The 17,019-nt window shown below is 47.1% G+C and overlaps 1 protein-coding gene across 9 annotated transcripts in view; it reads right to left on the bottom strand.

The window, feature by feature from the left end:
- GRM7 (glutamate metabotropic receptor 7) overlaps positions 1-4,761 on the bottom strand; it is a 295,511-nt gene extending 290,750 nt beyond the window's left edge. For all 9 annotated transcript variants that reach the window (XM_061354207.1, XM_061354213.1, XM_061354214.1 and 6 more), the window contains exon 1: positions 4,154-4,761. In XM_061354207.1, the coding sequence (XP_061210191.1) occupies positions 4,154-4,720 (567 nt within the window). In that variant the 5' untranslated portion in view covers positions 4,721-4,761. The remainder of the gene's footprint in view (positions 1-4,153) is intronic.
- Positions 4,762-17,019: the final 12,258 nt, after the last annotated feature.

The raw sequence follows: 17,019 nt of genomic DNA, 5'->3' as shown, positions 1-17,019 counted from the left end.
TATGAAGCAGATGAAACATTTGGCAGGGTTTTTTTTTCAGCACAGTAACTGAATTTCATGGAGTTAAATTTGTAAGGAAAGCTATGACACTGTGAAGTAACAGTATTTTTTTACAATGCAAAACTAGCAGCCTAAAAGCATATTGCCTTGAGCTCCCTGATGCATTTGGAAACAGCTTTCCAAATTGTTTCTGTTTTATTTTTAGAGCAGATATTTAGTTTACAATCCACATACTATTTATTGGCACGCTTTAATAAGACTGCATTTAGAGAAAGTCACTGTATTTGACACCCTTGAATATTCATGCATTTCTGTCTCCATGGTCCACCACACATATTATCCCTTCCACTGCATTAATCCAGGGCCCCAAGCAGCCTCGCTATTGAAGAGCATGGCTTCATGATCCCTCTGTGCCCAGGATAGAGATGGTGAATGACTCCCAGAAGAAGAACAAGTCTTGTATGCAGAGGGACCTGGTCAGGAGGAGCCACCTATCTCACATAAACTCCTGCCCAGGCACTGGCACCCCTGCTTCCAAAAAGCATCAAGTCAAATAACATGCAAAAAAAAAAAGCATGTAGCCAGAGCCCCCCAGCTCAACCCCTTCCACCACCTGAGCCATTGCCAAACTGGAGAGAGCTCCCTCCAGCTGTCTTCAAGTCAAATATTCAGCCACTCATCAGTAGGTCTCAGGTGTCGGTTCCAACCTGCTTCACAAGATGGGATCTTAGTGCATGGCTGAGATGCTCTTCAACATTTTAACTGAAGCAACTCACATAGGTCCCATGCAAAGTTAATGGCAGAGACAAATACTAAACTTGGGTGTAAAGCCTCCTGCTTTCACTAAACCCTGTTCTTGCATCTCTCATTAGTTGTTTTGGAAGAGAAATCTTCAGGTTCTTAGCCTTAACTTGGGAGACATGCTGGCCTTATTGGCGATTTCAGCACCCCCTCCAAACCTCAACACATCCTATGTGACCGGGAGAGAGCAGTGACACCTCTGACTGTGCCCCAGTGTCAGCAGCCCCAACACCTTCACTGCATCAGTATGAGAACCTCAGTCATGAGCAGGCAGAGTTGGGGGTCTTGGCTGCCTTTTGGTCCAGCAGCAGCCGTGCACAGCTGGGAGAAATCCCCCATCTCACTATTCCCAGCATCTTTTATTGATGGTGCAATCCAGGGACAAGTGGGGAGAGAGATCTAGAGGCAGGGGAGGGACTTCTGCTTTTATCACACAGGAAAAAGCACAAGTCTAACACAGATCCTTCACATTTTAAAACCTGCTACAGGACTTCAAAGAGTAATTACTCAGATGAATTTAAACCAGAGGACCTCAGTGCTGTTCTCCCCTGCTGATCCACCTGTTGCCATTAGCCAGATACTCCCAAAGCAAAGCTCCATGCTAGACTGTGGACAGGTGAGCTGTATGGAGAGAGAGTACAGCTTCAGACACAGAGGAAGATGAATAGCCTGAATCTTAGCCAGCCTGGAGAGAAAGTCCCTTAAGCATCAGTAGCTGGCTGATGAAACCCCACTGTGCTCTGTATGGGTTATATATATATATATATATATTTTTTTTTCTTTTTCCTCCCTACATTAAGGTAGAGTACAAATGCTTCCCTTCCAAGATACTTTCAGAGAAATGTAAGCACTAGTAAGATTTCTTTGCAGAGGCTTCCACAGATGGAAAGCATTTTCACCTACAAGCTGTTAGGGAAAAGCCAGGTTGGGCATGAAACTACATGTCCAGGAGCCGTTCACCCACCCCTCACCACACTGCCCTGGTACGTAAAACCTATGGTAAGCCCTGAGAATCAAGCTGGCTGCAACAGTTCATGTACTGAGAAAGTACTTGCAGTAACAAGTTTTTTGTCGTTGAGTAGTTGTGTTTTTTTCTTTCCAATAACTTACAGCTTCTCACCCACCCCCACACAACAGTACTTCATTGCTTAACAGGTCCAGCTCTCCTCCTTTCTCTTAAAATAGTTCGTTCTTTCTTATTTCTCTCTGGCTGGGACATTTTTCTAAACTCTGTTTTGAAGGAGTAGAGGGCAATAGGGAACTGGAAAAATGTGCTTGAGAAAGGCAGAACCAAGCTGTAAAACATGTATTTGGCAAAATCCCTCTCAGTTTGTACTAGCTCCTGCTTTCTGAATGATTTGATTCAAAAGCAATTTTGAGCAGATGCACAATCACAATACCTTAAAATGTTTAGATTTATTTAAGTATCTCTACAGGCAGAAACTGCCAAAATATCTTACTTCCTGCAAACTATTGTATTTGTAATGTATCACCAAAGATTTTGCAGGTATCCTGGTGTCTGGGGTTTCCCTCTGAACAAGAGCTCAGTAGAGTGCCCACGATTTGCTCTTGGATGAGATTCAATATAGAACAGCCGGCTAATTTCAATCTGTTGGCTGGTGGAAGTCTACAGCAGATCAGCATTTGCTGAACCTGTACTTCAGCAGAACTTCAGCACCACTCACATCCCTTCAAGCTCTTGCATCCCTCCAAGCTTCTCGGCTCCAGCTCAAGCAGAACATGAGATCATCTGTTTTGCAGCCTGGGAAGGGGTGTTTGTAACACAAGGAGTCTCGAACAGAAATAAGTACAGTGTACCTAGTGCTGCCAAGCCTGCTCACACACACGAGCGGGGCTGCTTTCTTGGAAGCAGCACTGCAATATGAAGACCTGCATGTTAAAGCCGCGCGAATTGTTAGAGATTCAGCACACTGCTGAATCCAGAAGCAATACAAGCTGCATTTTAATTTGCCAAGAAGGGAGGCGAACAAGGAAGACAAAACCAGATCCTTTATGTCCTTTCAGGTAAACGGACTGGACTGAGTCTGACTGGGCAGTACAAAGGGCAGTGGTGGGAGAAGGCACATCGCTCTTCTTGCATGTGTCAACCGTACCTGGCCCCAACAGCCAGACTGGGAATAAGGACTAATGACGACTGCTGAGAGCAGAGAGTGGATTTGCCCTGCAAACCTCAAGTTTCCAGCTGGGAAAAGCGGGGGATCTCTCCACCCGCTGCACAAAAATAAAAATACATACCACCACCACCTTCCGCATGCGAAGGCGTAGGATAGGAAGCGAGAAACTCCGCTGCTCACGATGCATCTGGTGGCGGTTCTGGCACTGCCACTGCACCCCCGATCGCTGAGGATCACCCGGGGCTCCCTGCCGACCCCGCGGCTTCACGCAGCTCCCCGGGGGGGGGACCCCTGACGAGGGTTACCCCACCCCTGGTGGGAGGACACCCATGTCTGTGTGTGCCTGTGTGTGTGTCCCCTCCCAGGAGCCGGGCAGGCAAACCCGGCTCGGACACGGGCAGATTCCCCCTCTCCCGGTCTTGGGGCGGGGGTGAGGGCAGGAGGGTGCAGCCATGGGGGCAGGTCCCCGCCGAGGTGAACACGCTCCCCGCGCGCCCCGAGGGGGGAGCGGAATGGGCGAGCGCTGCAGCGCTTCTCCCCGCACACACGCTCTCACCCGACACGGTTCTCTAACCCTCCGGCTCTGCTCACCCCCTGGTGCCAACGAGTGCCGCCGGAGCCCGGCCAGCAGAGCGACCCCCGCAGCCCCCAGCCCCTGCAGCCTCCCCGGCTGCGGGGACTCCGTACCCCGAGGGGGCCGGAGGAGCCCGGAGTTGCCCAGCGCAGCCCTGGCTCGACCAAGTGCCGCCGGGGAAAGCCCCTCCCGGCTTTCCCGGTCCCCTGGCCCGGGCCGGGGCGGCGCTGCCCGCACCTTGCCCTCACACAGCACGGAAATTTCACACGCGCAGCCGTTCCGCTGCCTTGCGCCCGCAGCTCCACCGAGCCATATTTCCCTCTAACGCAAACCCCGTCTCAATCACCGCCTTTGCTTTTTTTTTTTCTTTCCTCCCCTTTCCCTTCCCTCGCCTCCTTTCCCTTCACGGATGGCTCCTCGCAAATGGGGCGATAAATCCAGAAAGTGCCATGCACCGCGAGGAAGGGAGACGGGGAAGGATGCTGAAACGGAGAGGGTGGCTATAAGGAAAACAAAACACTCCGGAGGGGTGGCAAAGACGCACTCGGAGGGGCATGATCGGAGTTCACAGCGGCGGGCAGAGTCTCGCGGCACAGGCTGGGCGCTCCTCCACCCGCCCGGCCCAGCGCCTTCGCAACCCTACCTGGAAGAGCCGGAGGATGTTGGCCACCATAATGGAGACTGAACTTCCCGACGCCCCGATCACTCCAACTACTTTCTCCGGCTTGACGAACACGGGCGGCTCGCCGTTGGTGCATCTCACGTCGGAGGTGTCCTTCTGGATGAGAGCCTGAACGAAGGTGAGGGACTGCTCCAGCGCGTAGGTGTCTCGAGAGCAGGTGTCCAGGATGCGAGCGCCCAGCGTGACATTAGGCAGCAGGTCCGGGTCGCTGTTGATCTGGTCCAGGGCGTAGAGCATCGCCTCCAGCCTGTGGATGCCGTTTTCCTTCTTGATGTCCCCGCAGGGCACGCCCGGGGGGCCCTTAGCGTGCACGGGGAAGAGGCCGCCCAGGGTGATGTCCCCCTCCAGGCGGATGGAGTGGGGCGCGTACATCTCTTGCCCCTGGGCAACCGCCGAGAGCAGCAACTCCATCAGGCAGCAGGGCAACTTCAGCAGAGTCAGGAGCCGCAGGAGCCTGCCCAGGCGGACCATGGTGCCGGTGCCGGTGCCGCCTCCCGGGCGCTGCCCCAAGCTCCCCCGTGCCTTCATGCGGCCCGGAGGGGCCGGGGCGGCGGGGCGGGATCGCCGGGGGATGGTGGAGCGGATGGTGGAGGGAGTCGGCGGCTCCCGCCCGCCCTGGCCGCGGCTGCCTCCGCCGCGCTCCGCGGCAGCACGGCACTGGGGAACCGCGCCGCGCCGCTACCGCTTTAAATGGTGGCCGGGGCTCTCCGCCTCCCGCCCCCTCCACGGCCCCGCCCGCCGCTGCCGCTGCGCAGGATGCGGCCGCGTCTTCCAAGCCCGGGCCGGGGTGAAGATGGAGACGATGGAGCTGGCTGCCGGCTCCGGCACCTCCACCATCCCTGCCAGGGGCTGGGGGGCTACAGGTGGCGCCGGGTGGTGGACCCCGAGGCCAGCCCCCCTCCCAGGGGCTGGAGCAGGCGGCAGAGGCAGTGGCCAGCTGTCGCCGCTGGGAGCCGGGCAAGTGGTGCGCGGCTCGGAAGCTCCCGCGAAAGGAGCCTGCGTATAGGGGAGCGTTTGATCAGCCCCACTGGAGCACCCTCGTTCGCATCCTCCCCCACCTGCTCCTTATCCTTCTCCTCCTGGAGGGAAGCGGAGCGGAGCGGAGCCCCTAGCTAGCACGGACTGGGACCGGCGGGACAGGTGGGGGATCGCTGCCCAAGTGCGGGAGCGTTCTGGCGAGGCTATGGCAGCAAAGGGGTAATCCGGTTTTAACACAGAAAAGAGATCCTCCTCACACCTAAGGTGAGTAGCAGTGGAGACAGTGAGAAGGAAGAGGAGTTTGGATGTAACCCCATACTCCCAAACCCGAAATAATCCAGGTGATAGATTGCTCTATTTTAAGATCTCCAGACCCGTGTTTGGTTTAGCACAACCATATCGAGGATGCTGGAACATAGAATCATGGAGTCACAGACTGGTTTGGGTTGGAAGGGACCTTAAAACTCATCCAGTTCCAACCCCCTGCCATTGGCAGGAGCACCTTCCACTAGAGCAAGCCCCTATGTCCAACCTGGCCTTGAGCACTGCCAGCGACTGGGCAGCCACAACTTCTCTGACCCTGTGCCAGTGACTCACCACCCTCACAGCAAAGAACTTTTTTCTAATGCCTAATCTAAATCTACCTGCTTTCAGTTTAAACACTCTGGATTTGTTCCCTTCATCCCAAAACTATAATATCCAAAGAGACACCTAGGCCAGCTACTGCTCTGAAGAGTTGCTCACAGAGGGACAGCTATACTGATTGCTTAATTTCCAACTCATTTTATCTGTGAAGTCAGAGGAACATGAATGTCACTGTTCTCACAGTAAAAAAAAAAAAACAAACAAACAAAAAAAAAAAACAGTAAACCCTGATGGTTTTAATCTGTTTTGGTGTGGCCAGATCTTATCTCACAACACTGAAATAAATGCTGCAGTGTGTGTAACCAGTCTGGCAGACACGTGTGCGGCTGTGCTGGCCAGGTCTTGACTGAGGTGGAGCTGGCTAGGGGTTGGTGCCACATCTTGTAATAGTTATTAAGGCATTTTAACACCTTAAAATTATGTCCTTACCGTATTTTCCAGCTTTTTCTTCTTTCCCTCATATATTTGTTCTCTGTGTCCACTTGTATTTGTCAGAAGCCACTATAACAAAGGTTTCCAAGGGGGTTCTATTCAAAAACCACCGTGCCCAGAGGAGGCATACAAATGTTCCTTATGGAAGAGGACATTTGGAGAGGAGCAGCAGACCTGGACAGCTGTAGTAGGCTGGAGGATTTTACAGTAGGGCCAGGATATAACATGCATAAACAACAATAAAAGCTGCTGGAGTTCTCCACTAGAAATTATAATTTTGGGGATTGGGACCAAAATTTAGTTTTTCCATGGACTGAAAGCATCATAAGAGATTATTTCGTTGTAATTTGGCATCATGACCCAGCCTGTGCCATCACTCAGGCACAATCGTTTACCATTTCTGTTCAGCACTGGATGAAGGCACAACCATGCTTCTAGGACAAACCCACACTTGTTTCCACTCACCACTATCCTTCAAGGGGAGAGTTCATGCACAGAACAGGGCACATGTGGGCTTGGGGTGGTCATGTCATGTGGTCCCCCAGCCCAAGGGCCAGGCATCCAGACCTCTTCCAATCAAGCTGCAGGTTTTCCAGTGCCCATGTCCCATCCCTCAATGGAGACACACACCCTAACTCTTCACTCATCTGCTGTGCAGTGTGATTTACTTCTCAGCTACTCTTTGGTAACATCAGCTCCATCCCCCTTTTACATCCAATGCACGCATTTAGAGTGTAAGCTCTTCAGCATTTATTTACCACTTGCCCACTTAAATCTCCTCTTTGAGCAGCTTAGCTGTATTTATTAGTATTAAAAGCTCTGACTCTAGTGGCTGTAGAGAAGAGTTTGCAAGCATGTCTCAAGTTTGCCTTAAGAGCACAAGATTTGGAAAGGATGTAAATTTAAATTATCTTTTCTAGTAAATCGCATTGTTTTGCAGGAAGCTACCTTATGATTTCAAAAGTTTCCTGTGTTTTTTATTGATTTCACAGTATCACAGTATACTAGAGATTGGAAGGGACCTCAAAAGATCATCTAGTCCAATCCCCTTGCCGGAGCAGGAACACCTAGATAAGGTTACACAGGAATGTGTCCAGGCGGGTTTTGAATGTCTCCAGAGAAGGAGACTCTACAACCTCCCTGGGCAGCCTGTTCCAGTGTTCTGTCACCCTCACTGAGAAGAAGTTTCTTCTCAAGTTTAAGTGGAACCTCTTGTGTTCCAGTTTGTACCCATTGCCCCTTGTCCTATCATTGTTTGCCACTGAGAAGAGCCTGGCTCCATCCTCGTGACACTCCCCCTTTATATATTTATATACACTAATAAGGTCACCCCTCAATCTCCTCCAAACTATAGAGACCCAGCTCCCTCAGTCTTTCCTCATAAGGGAGATGCTCCACTCCCTTAATCATCTTAGTTGCCCTGTGCTGGACTCTCTCCAGCAGGTCCCTGTCCTTCTTAAACTGAGGGGCCCAGAACTGGACACAATATTCCAGATGAGGTCTCACCAGGGCAGAGTAGAGGGGAAGGAGGACCTCTCTCGACCTACTAACCACCCCCCTAATACACCCCAGGATGCCATTGGCCTTCTTGGCCACAAGGGCACAGTGTTGGCTCATGGTCATCCTGTCGTCCACTAGGACCCCCAGGTCCCTCTCCCCTACACTGCTCTCTAACAGGTCGTTCCCCAGTCTATACTGGAACCTGGGGTTGTTCCTGCCCAGATGCAGGACTCTACACTTTCCCTTGTTATATTTCATCAAGTTATTCCCTGCCCAACTCTCCAGCCTGTCCAGGTCTCGCTGGATGGCAGCACAGCCTTCTGGCGTGTCAGCCACTCCTCCCAGCTTAGTGTCATCAGCAAACTTGCTGATAGTACACTCAATTCCCTCATCTAAATCATTGATGAATATATTAAATAATACTGGTCCCAGTACCGACCCTTGAGGCACTCCACTAGATACAGGCCTCCAACTAGACTCCGCCCCATAGACTACAACTCTCTGGCTTCTCTCCTTCAGCCAGTTCACAGTCCACCTCACTACCTGATCATCCAGACCACACTTCCTCAATTTAGCTGTGAGGATGCTGTGGGAGACTGTGTCAAACGCTTTGCTGAAGTTTTGTTGGGCTTTTCTTACCTGTGGGAAAATCTACCATTATTTCAGCACGTTTATCCTCTCAACATTACAGAAATCCCATCTGCTGTCTACTTCATCTTTCTTTTCCTCACACCCTAGTTTACCTAAATAACTAGTCCACATATTCCACACCAGATTCCCTAAGGGAGCACAGAAAATGGAACAGTTTATCAAGGCAGGCTCAGGGTCCATCCTAGCCCAGTATCTTGTCTTGGAGTAGCAGCAGACATGTTAGAAGAAAAGGCAGCAGCTCTGCAGTATGCAGATGTCTTTAATCTGTTCCTACCTTGAGTCTCATACTCATCTCTCATATATAGAAATTAGTTTAAGCCCTGAAGCATGAAAAATTATTCTAATTACATTACAAAAAAATGATATAGTTAATCATTACTCTGAATATTCTTGATAGCCATAAAAGTGTCCAGACCTCCTTACACTCATACTATGCACTTGGCTTCAGTGGCCTCCACTGATAATAAGCACCACTGTTTAATTGGACGTTGCCTGAGAAAACCTGTTTATCCATTTTCAATTTCCTGCTTTTTAAGTTTAATTCTCAAAATAGCCAGTAATCTCCCTTTCATCGTACCTGATCTCCATCCACTATGTGCAGTCAGCTACCTACATTCAATCTGGCTCTCTCAGACAAGAAACTAAATATAAGAGCTTGTGCATCTGTCATTGACATATTTTACTTCGAAGAAGCATTTCATTTCAGTTTGGATTACTGAATACCTGGAGGTGAGACAACGCTGACTAAATACCACTGTAAGCGTATCACACCTGCGCCGTGTAACAGCCCGTGTCCCACTGAGTCTAAAAAAATCCTCTCCTCCCTTATGGCCCACCAGAACAGCTACACTAAGTTGATTCAACAAGCAGTTCCTAAGCAAAAATTAGATCATGTCCATCACAACTAAACTCACCCACTCTTAAAGCCATCAGTGAGAATTTCGAGTTATAACATAATAAGTCATGTTACAGTTTTTTGCCATAATCTGAAATGCTCCCAGAAAGCAATTTTATCATGGGAAAATAGCATTGTATGTGTTTAATGGGAATATTGACAGAAGCATTTGGAAATGGTGGGAAAGACATTCCAATGTGATGTTTTGTATTTCATTTCACAATTAGTCATTCCTGCACCAAATCAAAGTCCCAGCACAAGTCACTCACTACATTCCCAGAACCAGTGAGCACTTTCTGTAGATGTGCTGGTTCCACCACAGAGGCTGTAAACTTCTGTCATAACAATGAAGTTATTCTGTTTCTCACCCAAGGAACGACATCCAGGGAAGACTGGCATTGGGTTTTAATGCACTTGAGCACTATTCCTGCCCCTGGTAGGACCAGGCACCCAGAAGCCAGACTCCCATCCATGCCTGGCATGCTTCCACTGCCTGCCTGCTTTGTGGGGCCGGAGACATGCTCCATCTCTCCCAGTGAAGGTTTGCTTCACCAAAAAAAAAAAAAAAAAACCACACACAAAACAAAATTTCATCATAAAAATAAAACAACAGAAAAAAAAAAAAAAAACAACTAACCAAACCAAACCCCAAGCCTGGTCTTTTTAACAGGAGAATTTGTTTAGAAATAAACAGTGGTTAAACATATCCAAAAGCATGCTCAAAACCATTTCTTAACTCATCTGTCAAATAAGATCCTGGATACAGCCAAATTGCTATTGGATAAGCAAAGACTTTGCCAGAAAGAAATCAGCATCATAGCTGGCATCCTTCAGGGGAGCTATGCAGTTTCCATCACAGGAGGATCTTACCCACATCTACTTTCAAAGATGCTGTGTAATTAAACATTGCTTTTATGTGGGCAGCTGGCAGAGCGAACAGAAAATTGCGTTATAACCAACCAGTAGAAGCAAAACAAAGAGCCATGGCCTAGCAGAAAGGAGAAATAAAACAATATTTCAAATTTCAGTAATGTAGCATGGCGCTGCTCTGCCCAGTTGGAGGTCATTTTGAACAACTGTAATAGACATAGTACAAGCAATTAATTTCTTGGGTGAAGTGAGGGTTGGGATAGCAGCCAGAGCTCCTGCTTATCAGGAGTTCAGAAAATAATGAATTTTTGGATCAGAGGCCAGTGAAAAGCCCTGATCCCTAACTTGGTGGTTTGCTGTTCTGTTTACAAAGAGAAGGAGGTGTCAGTGTGGCTCTGGTTTCTGGGGAGGACTGGAGACAGCAAATTCTCCTCAAGGATAGAGTAGCTTGGATCTCTTGCTAGATCTTACCTAAGAGAATGTTTTTCAGTATTAATATCGTATAATAGACTATTGAATTATAGATTATTAAAATATAAACACTAAGTAGATTATTACTTATAATGCATGTTACGTAATTAAATCTAAAATACATGTTACAGGTTGTTCCCAAGCCTATGGAGAATAAATTTATGGTAAACCACAGTGTATCTGGGCCTAATTCTCTGTTGCAGCACGCTAGCATGAGCCCATGTAAAAGCAAATCAGTGCAGCTCTGAGAGCTAACCCCAACTACTCTATGGAGAGAAACATTTACCTTTCTCTGACCCTCACAAAGATCCACAGATGTACACACACACACAGTTATTTTCCAGTTTCAGCCACCTCCAAGGTTCTGCCTCCTGTGCACAGGCTGCTACTGCCTAAAAAAGGAAAAGGCTCTGGGAGGAGGGGAAAATTCTTGGCCATAAACTAAAGCCAATCTGCTAGAAGTGGTAACTAGTCCAAGTCCTTGACGGGGAAGTTTCCTTCCCTACCACCAGGCTGCATCAGGGCCAGGCCAGCACGGTGCCAGCAGATGCCACAAATAAGATGATGTAGTACAAGAGTCCCTGTGATGCTGTAGCATGGGGAGACCTCCGCAGCATCCAACACAAGGCACAGATGCTCCCTGACCCACCAGAGCTGGCACAACGCAGGACTGGAGCTGTCACCTGCTGCTGTGCATTTCAAGATGAGATGGTGTTACATCCCTGGGTCACTTTCCAACTGCTAAGTTTTCCCAGAGGAAGGGATGCACATTGACACAAGGTCAGAGGAGCACTCACCAAGCCTGCAAGGGAGCTCTAAGCACTTGCTACCAAGGTGTAAACCTTTTAGAAGTTATCTACATTATGAGAACTGGCTCATTGTTAAAAGAGCATCTATAACAGAAGGTGCCGGTGTGCAGTAACAGTGACTGCTCTTATTTTTATAGTAGCTTACACTATGGCATATCATATCCTGCATTTTAGGAGCTCACCATATGCAGAAAGATAATTTTTGATAAATTATTAAAATAATAACCATATAAAACCATATATAAAATTAAGCTCGTACATGTGCAGAGATAGTGAATTTTGTAATTCTTATCAAAATAGGTTATTTATGTAAAATACCACAGATTAATTTATAGTACTTGCAGGATAACAAAAGCAAAATCATTGCCAACAAATCTCGAAATCTTTATTTGAATTTGTCTGGGTTTTCAAACTGCAATTTTCTCCATCAAGAAGACAGTTTCAGAAATGATCAAAATTGAAATAAAAAGAAATCTAAATACCACCATGCACTCAGTTTTAAAACCAAACTTGCTATATGTTGGAAAACAAAACCTCATGAAAGAACCCCATCTGTGTAGTGTGTGTTCAGAAAAAGGGGTCACAGTGCAGGGTCAAGTACCACCTATCCCACTGCCAAAGAAAGATACACATGGCATGGGAGAAAAGCCATTGATCCTCCTAAGAATGAGTTTTGATTCAGTTCTGAGCAATTCCCACTTTCCTAACAGGCACTCCCATTAGTTTAGTCATTTCGGCCTTCAGTACGGGAGGAGACCTGAGGCATTTTTTCCACTAAACCATGTAAAACACAGATCCCCCTCGAAGCCCCATCAATGCCTTTGAAAGCCATCCAAGCATTAGAGAGGAATGATTCAATCAATTACATGGGAAACACTTTAAAACCATTCCTTTGAGATCACAAATATTTCAAACAGGCAGGTCTATTAAATGGGCACTTCAGCCAAATCATTAAAATCACTGCAATCCACAGAGAACAATAACTTTTTCTTTTCAAATACTTATTATTCTCTTGGTTTCTTATTTACTAAGAATACTTTTATTCACTTAATGCAACATCTCCTCCAATGTCAAATTAGAAATTAAAGCATTGCACATTCAAGATAGTTAACTAAGATGGCTTTTCCAAATAACAATAGTTTTGTAATGTCAGACAATAAACTGATATGGCCGCACACAAAGAGTTGTGGTCAATGGCTCAATGTCCGGCTGGAGACCAGTTACGAGTGGTGTACCTCAGGGATCAGTGTTGGGACCGGTCTTGTTTAACATCTTCGTCTCTGACATGGACAGTGAGATTGAGTGCGCCCTCAGCAAGTTTGCCGATGACACCAAGCTGTGTGGTTCAGCTGATATGCTGGAGGGAAGGAATGCCATCCAGAGGGACCTTGACACGCTTGTGAGGTGGGCTGATGCCAACCTCATGAAGTTTAACCATGCCAAGTGCAAGGTCCTACACCTGGATTGGAGCAATCCCAGGCACAGCTACAGGTTGGGCAGAGAAGAGATTCAGAGCAGCCCTGCGGAGAAGGACTTGGGGGTGCTGGTTGATGAGAAAATGAACATGAGCCAGCAGTGTGCACTTGCAGCCCAGAAAGCCAACCGTATCCTGGGCTGCATCAAAAGGAGCGTGACCAGCAGGTCGACAGAGGTGATCCTGTCCCTCTACTCTGCTCTCGTGAGACCTCACTTGGAGTACTGTGTGCAGTTCTGGTGTCCTCAACATAAAAAGGACATGGATCTGTTGGAACAAGTCCAGAGGAGGGCCATGAGAATGATCAGGGGACTAGAGCACCTCCCATATAAAGATTGGCTGAGGAAGTTGGGGCTGTTCAGCCTGGAGAAGAGAAGGCTGCAGGGAGACCTCATAGCAGCCTTCCAGTATCTGAAGGGGGCATATAGGGATGCTGGGGAGGGACTCTTCCTTAGGGACTGTAGTGGTAGGACAAGGGGTAATGGGTTAAAACTTAAACAGGGGAAGTTTAGACTGGATATAAGGAGGAAATTCTTTCCTGTTAGGGTGGTGAGGCACTGGAATAGGTTGTCCAGGGAGGTTGTGAATGCTCCATCCCTGGCAGTGTTCAAGGCCAGGTTGGATGAGGCCTTGGGTAATATGATTTAGAGTGAGGTGTCCCTGCCCATGGCAGGGAGGATGGAACTTGATGATCTTAAGGTCCTTTCCAACCCTAACTATTCTATGATTCTATGATATAGTCAGCGCAGGCAGGTCCCCTCCTTCCTGGCTGTCTGTGGTGCCTGGAGTTTTCTAAAGGACAAAGTGGCATTAAATCTATGGACTAGGCTGATGGAATCACTCAGGATGTTCTTAGAGAGGCTTTTCCCTGCCAGTCATGAGTGCCCCTTTTCTGTTCTTTACAGTTTTGCCATATTCGAGGCAAAAACACTTTTAAAATATTTGATTATTTTCTTTACCCTCCCCCCCTCCAAAAAAAAAAAAGAATACAGACAGAAGATAGTTCATCTATTTCTGAAAAACACCTTTATCAGGTAACATTTGTGTCAGCCCCTGATTAGTGAACAACATTTTGTCCCCTTCAGAGGAGGCCAACACGTAACACGCCCATGCATAGCCAACATGCTCCTAGCATCAGGCATGTGGCACCCATCCATGAACAAAACCAGCCTTGCCATCCCCCAAAAATCCTGAGCCGAAAAGAATCAATAGGACCCAGCTACTGCAAGAAGGTGCCCTCAATGCCTCTAGCAATCTGAGAACAGGCTGCTGAGATGCTCCAGGGCAGCTGTGACAAGAGGAGAGGAGAGGGGAACTTTTCTTGCGCTGATGTTGCAGGCATCCTCCTCCATCCAGCCTTCTGTTTGAGTGTTTCCCAGAAAAAGCCACAACGCCTACTTAAAAAGCAACATTAAGCATGCAGAATCCATCACTGACAATGCCAGAACCGTGATTGCTTCCTCAACCCCTTCTGCACGTTATGACGTAGCCTTTAATTAAATGATCAAACATTTCTGCCGAGCCCCTACCTCATTCAGCTCTCAGAATAGGCAGTGTTCACTTAATCAACAGTTATTCAATACATTGCTTTATCCTCAACCTTCAGTGCATGTCCCCAAGACTCACACTGCAGAGCATTCACTGCATACTGAGTCAGAATTAATAACTTTTTCCTGGGCTTTTCTATCTTGATCATCACTATAGTGTCTGAGCATTTCAAAACCAGTAATTTGTTTTCATGAGATAAGTGATATTAGAGAATCACAGAATGGTTGGGGTTAGAAGGGATCTCTGGAGATCATTTATTCAACCTTCCTGCTAAAGCAGGTTCACCTAGAGCATATTGCACAGGTTGGCATCCAGGAAGGTTTTTAATATCTCTAGGGAAAGAAACCCACAGCCTCTCTGGAGAGCCTGTTCCCATGCTCTGCTACCTTCAAAGTGAAGAACTGTTTCTTCATATTTAGATGGAATTTCCTGTGTTTCAAGTTGTGCTCATTGTCCCTTATCCTGTAGCTGGGCACCACTGAAAAGACTGGCCCCTTCCCTCCTGACACCTGCCCTGAAGATATTTAAATAGAAGTGGCTTACCACAGAAAAGAAAATCATACATGTAATGTAATAAATTTTGTTGTTTGTTTGAATAGAGACTTAGAGAAAACTCAGTTTCATGTTAAGAAGCTGCACATCTGCAGGGGCTGCTAGATACCTTCACCTTCCTAACAGCTCAGCCAGAATTAGCAGCAAGCCACTAAATCGCTAGTTGCTATTAGCTAATTCTACACAACGAGCTATCTCGGTTGAGTCCCACTGAGCAAGGTGCCCTGATATGAAATGCTATCACAGCTGGCACTCTTCTTAATTAGTCCTGACAAATCTTGATAATGACTCATTGAGAATATGAGTTAAGCATAAAATAAAGCAAACAGCAAGAATCTTATGTAATTCTTCCTACTTCAATGGCTGCAGAAATTGAGTCATGAGATTGTTTTGGAACATTTTACAACAGAAATCGGGACTGTTCTTTGTAAATTAAGATTTAATATTTTTTAAGGTCTCATCATGGCTGTGCACTTTTTAGAAGGGTACAGATCTTTTCCTAGTCTATTTTGTTTATTCCCTTGATGTCTTTCCCCATTCACTCTGTAGAAAGCTGGTCTATGCAAGATTTTACCCCTGTGCACAATAACAAGCAAGCTTAGGCAAAATACATTGACAATCTGATTTCCTCAGCTGATGATATCGGATACTTTTCTGTTGATGTGGATTTATGTTATAGATTTTTACCTTTATTCGTTTGCTTTGATCGACTATTAGACTATCATAACTTTTACCCTTTTCTTTAGTACTCAAGCATGACTTTATTTTATGCCTGATTGCACTGCTTTTAAAAGTGAATCTTTCCCTGAGGCTCACCTCTCTTAGTACTCACCCTGTTGGACTACTAGATCCTGACGTTAATCCACAGAGAAGCCTGCAGCTGGGTAGTGCTTTGGTATGCTGCATCCGTGCCCGGTCTTGGCCCATCCAGCTGAGGTCTGCTGGGGCACACGAGGATGGAGCTGGGTCCTTGGTGGGGTCTGGCTCACTCTAACCTCACCTTACAGGACTATGGAAGAGCCAGCACACAGCAAGGCCTCCCCAAGATGCTTCCATTGGAGGGACCCTGGACTAGGGCCATGGGGTTTAAATTGGAGTCTACCCACTATGAAGAAGCGTTTTTCCCAGTCCTTTCCCCTCTTCCTCTCCTGTGTCCTTTCAGTTGTCTGTTACAGCCATTTGAAAGCACTGTTAAACTAAATCAAGATGTACTTGCTGTGCTCGTAACGGATCCTTGAATTTTGAGATTTCTCCATCCCAGGTAACAGCCTCGCAGTTTCACAGTGCCCTTCAAGACTCACTGCATTTTCCACAGAAGAAAAATATTTTGCAGTTATTGGAATGGACTCCATCACCCTTGAACGGCTCCAACAATATATTTTTGTTTGGGATGCTTCATTACTCTAATTATTGAAATAAGATTTTTCAAACTTCCTTTAAGGATTTGGAAAATGCCAGTGCTAAATTTCTTCTCCCAGAAAATCCTTCCTGGGCTAATAAGAGCTTTTGAGACTGGTTGCTCGAGCTAAAAGATTGTAGAAAGAAACCCAAAATAACTTGGAATTGCTGCAGAACGAAACCAAAATACTAATTATAAAACCCCCCTCTGTCCAGAGCAGCAGCGTACATATGGCTGCTTTAACGAGATCCTATTGACATGGCTTCAGATGATGCGCTCCAAGGTGCCAGGCCTGTGTGTGAAAGTAGGTGAACTACTTTTAGATGCAGTACTGATGAGGACAGCCAGGGCTGACAGTCTCGAAGCTGATCCACTTCCACTGAGGTCGATGAAAACTCATTAATTTAAAAGATTGGACCATTAATTTGAAAGCTGTTGAACAGAGCAGTGGAAGCAGGTCTGAAGAATTAAATAATGGAAGGACAGAGGACATCCTTGCAGTCTCATAATACGAACCCCATTGATGGGTACAAGCAGAACCAGGTTAAATTCCTTAAACAGGAGATTAACTGGGCCACAAGTGTTACAAAAAGACTGCATGTG

The sequence above is a fragment of the Neopsephotus bourkii genome, unplaced genomic scaffold, assembly GCF_033783945.1.
Source record: "Neopsephotus bourkii isolate Nb327-2 ecotype Australia unplaced genomic scaffold, CSIRO-AGI_Nbou_v1 NB_719, whole genome shotgun sequence".
NCBI classification, from domain to species: domain Eukaryota; kingdom Metazoa; phylum Chordata; class Aves; order Psittaciformes; family Psittacidae; genus Neopsephotus; species Neopsephotus bourkii.
This window is presented reverse-complemented; position numbering and strand designations above follow the sequence as displayed.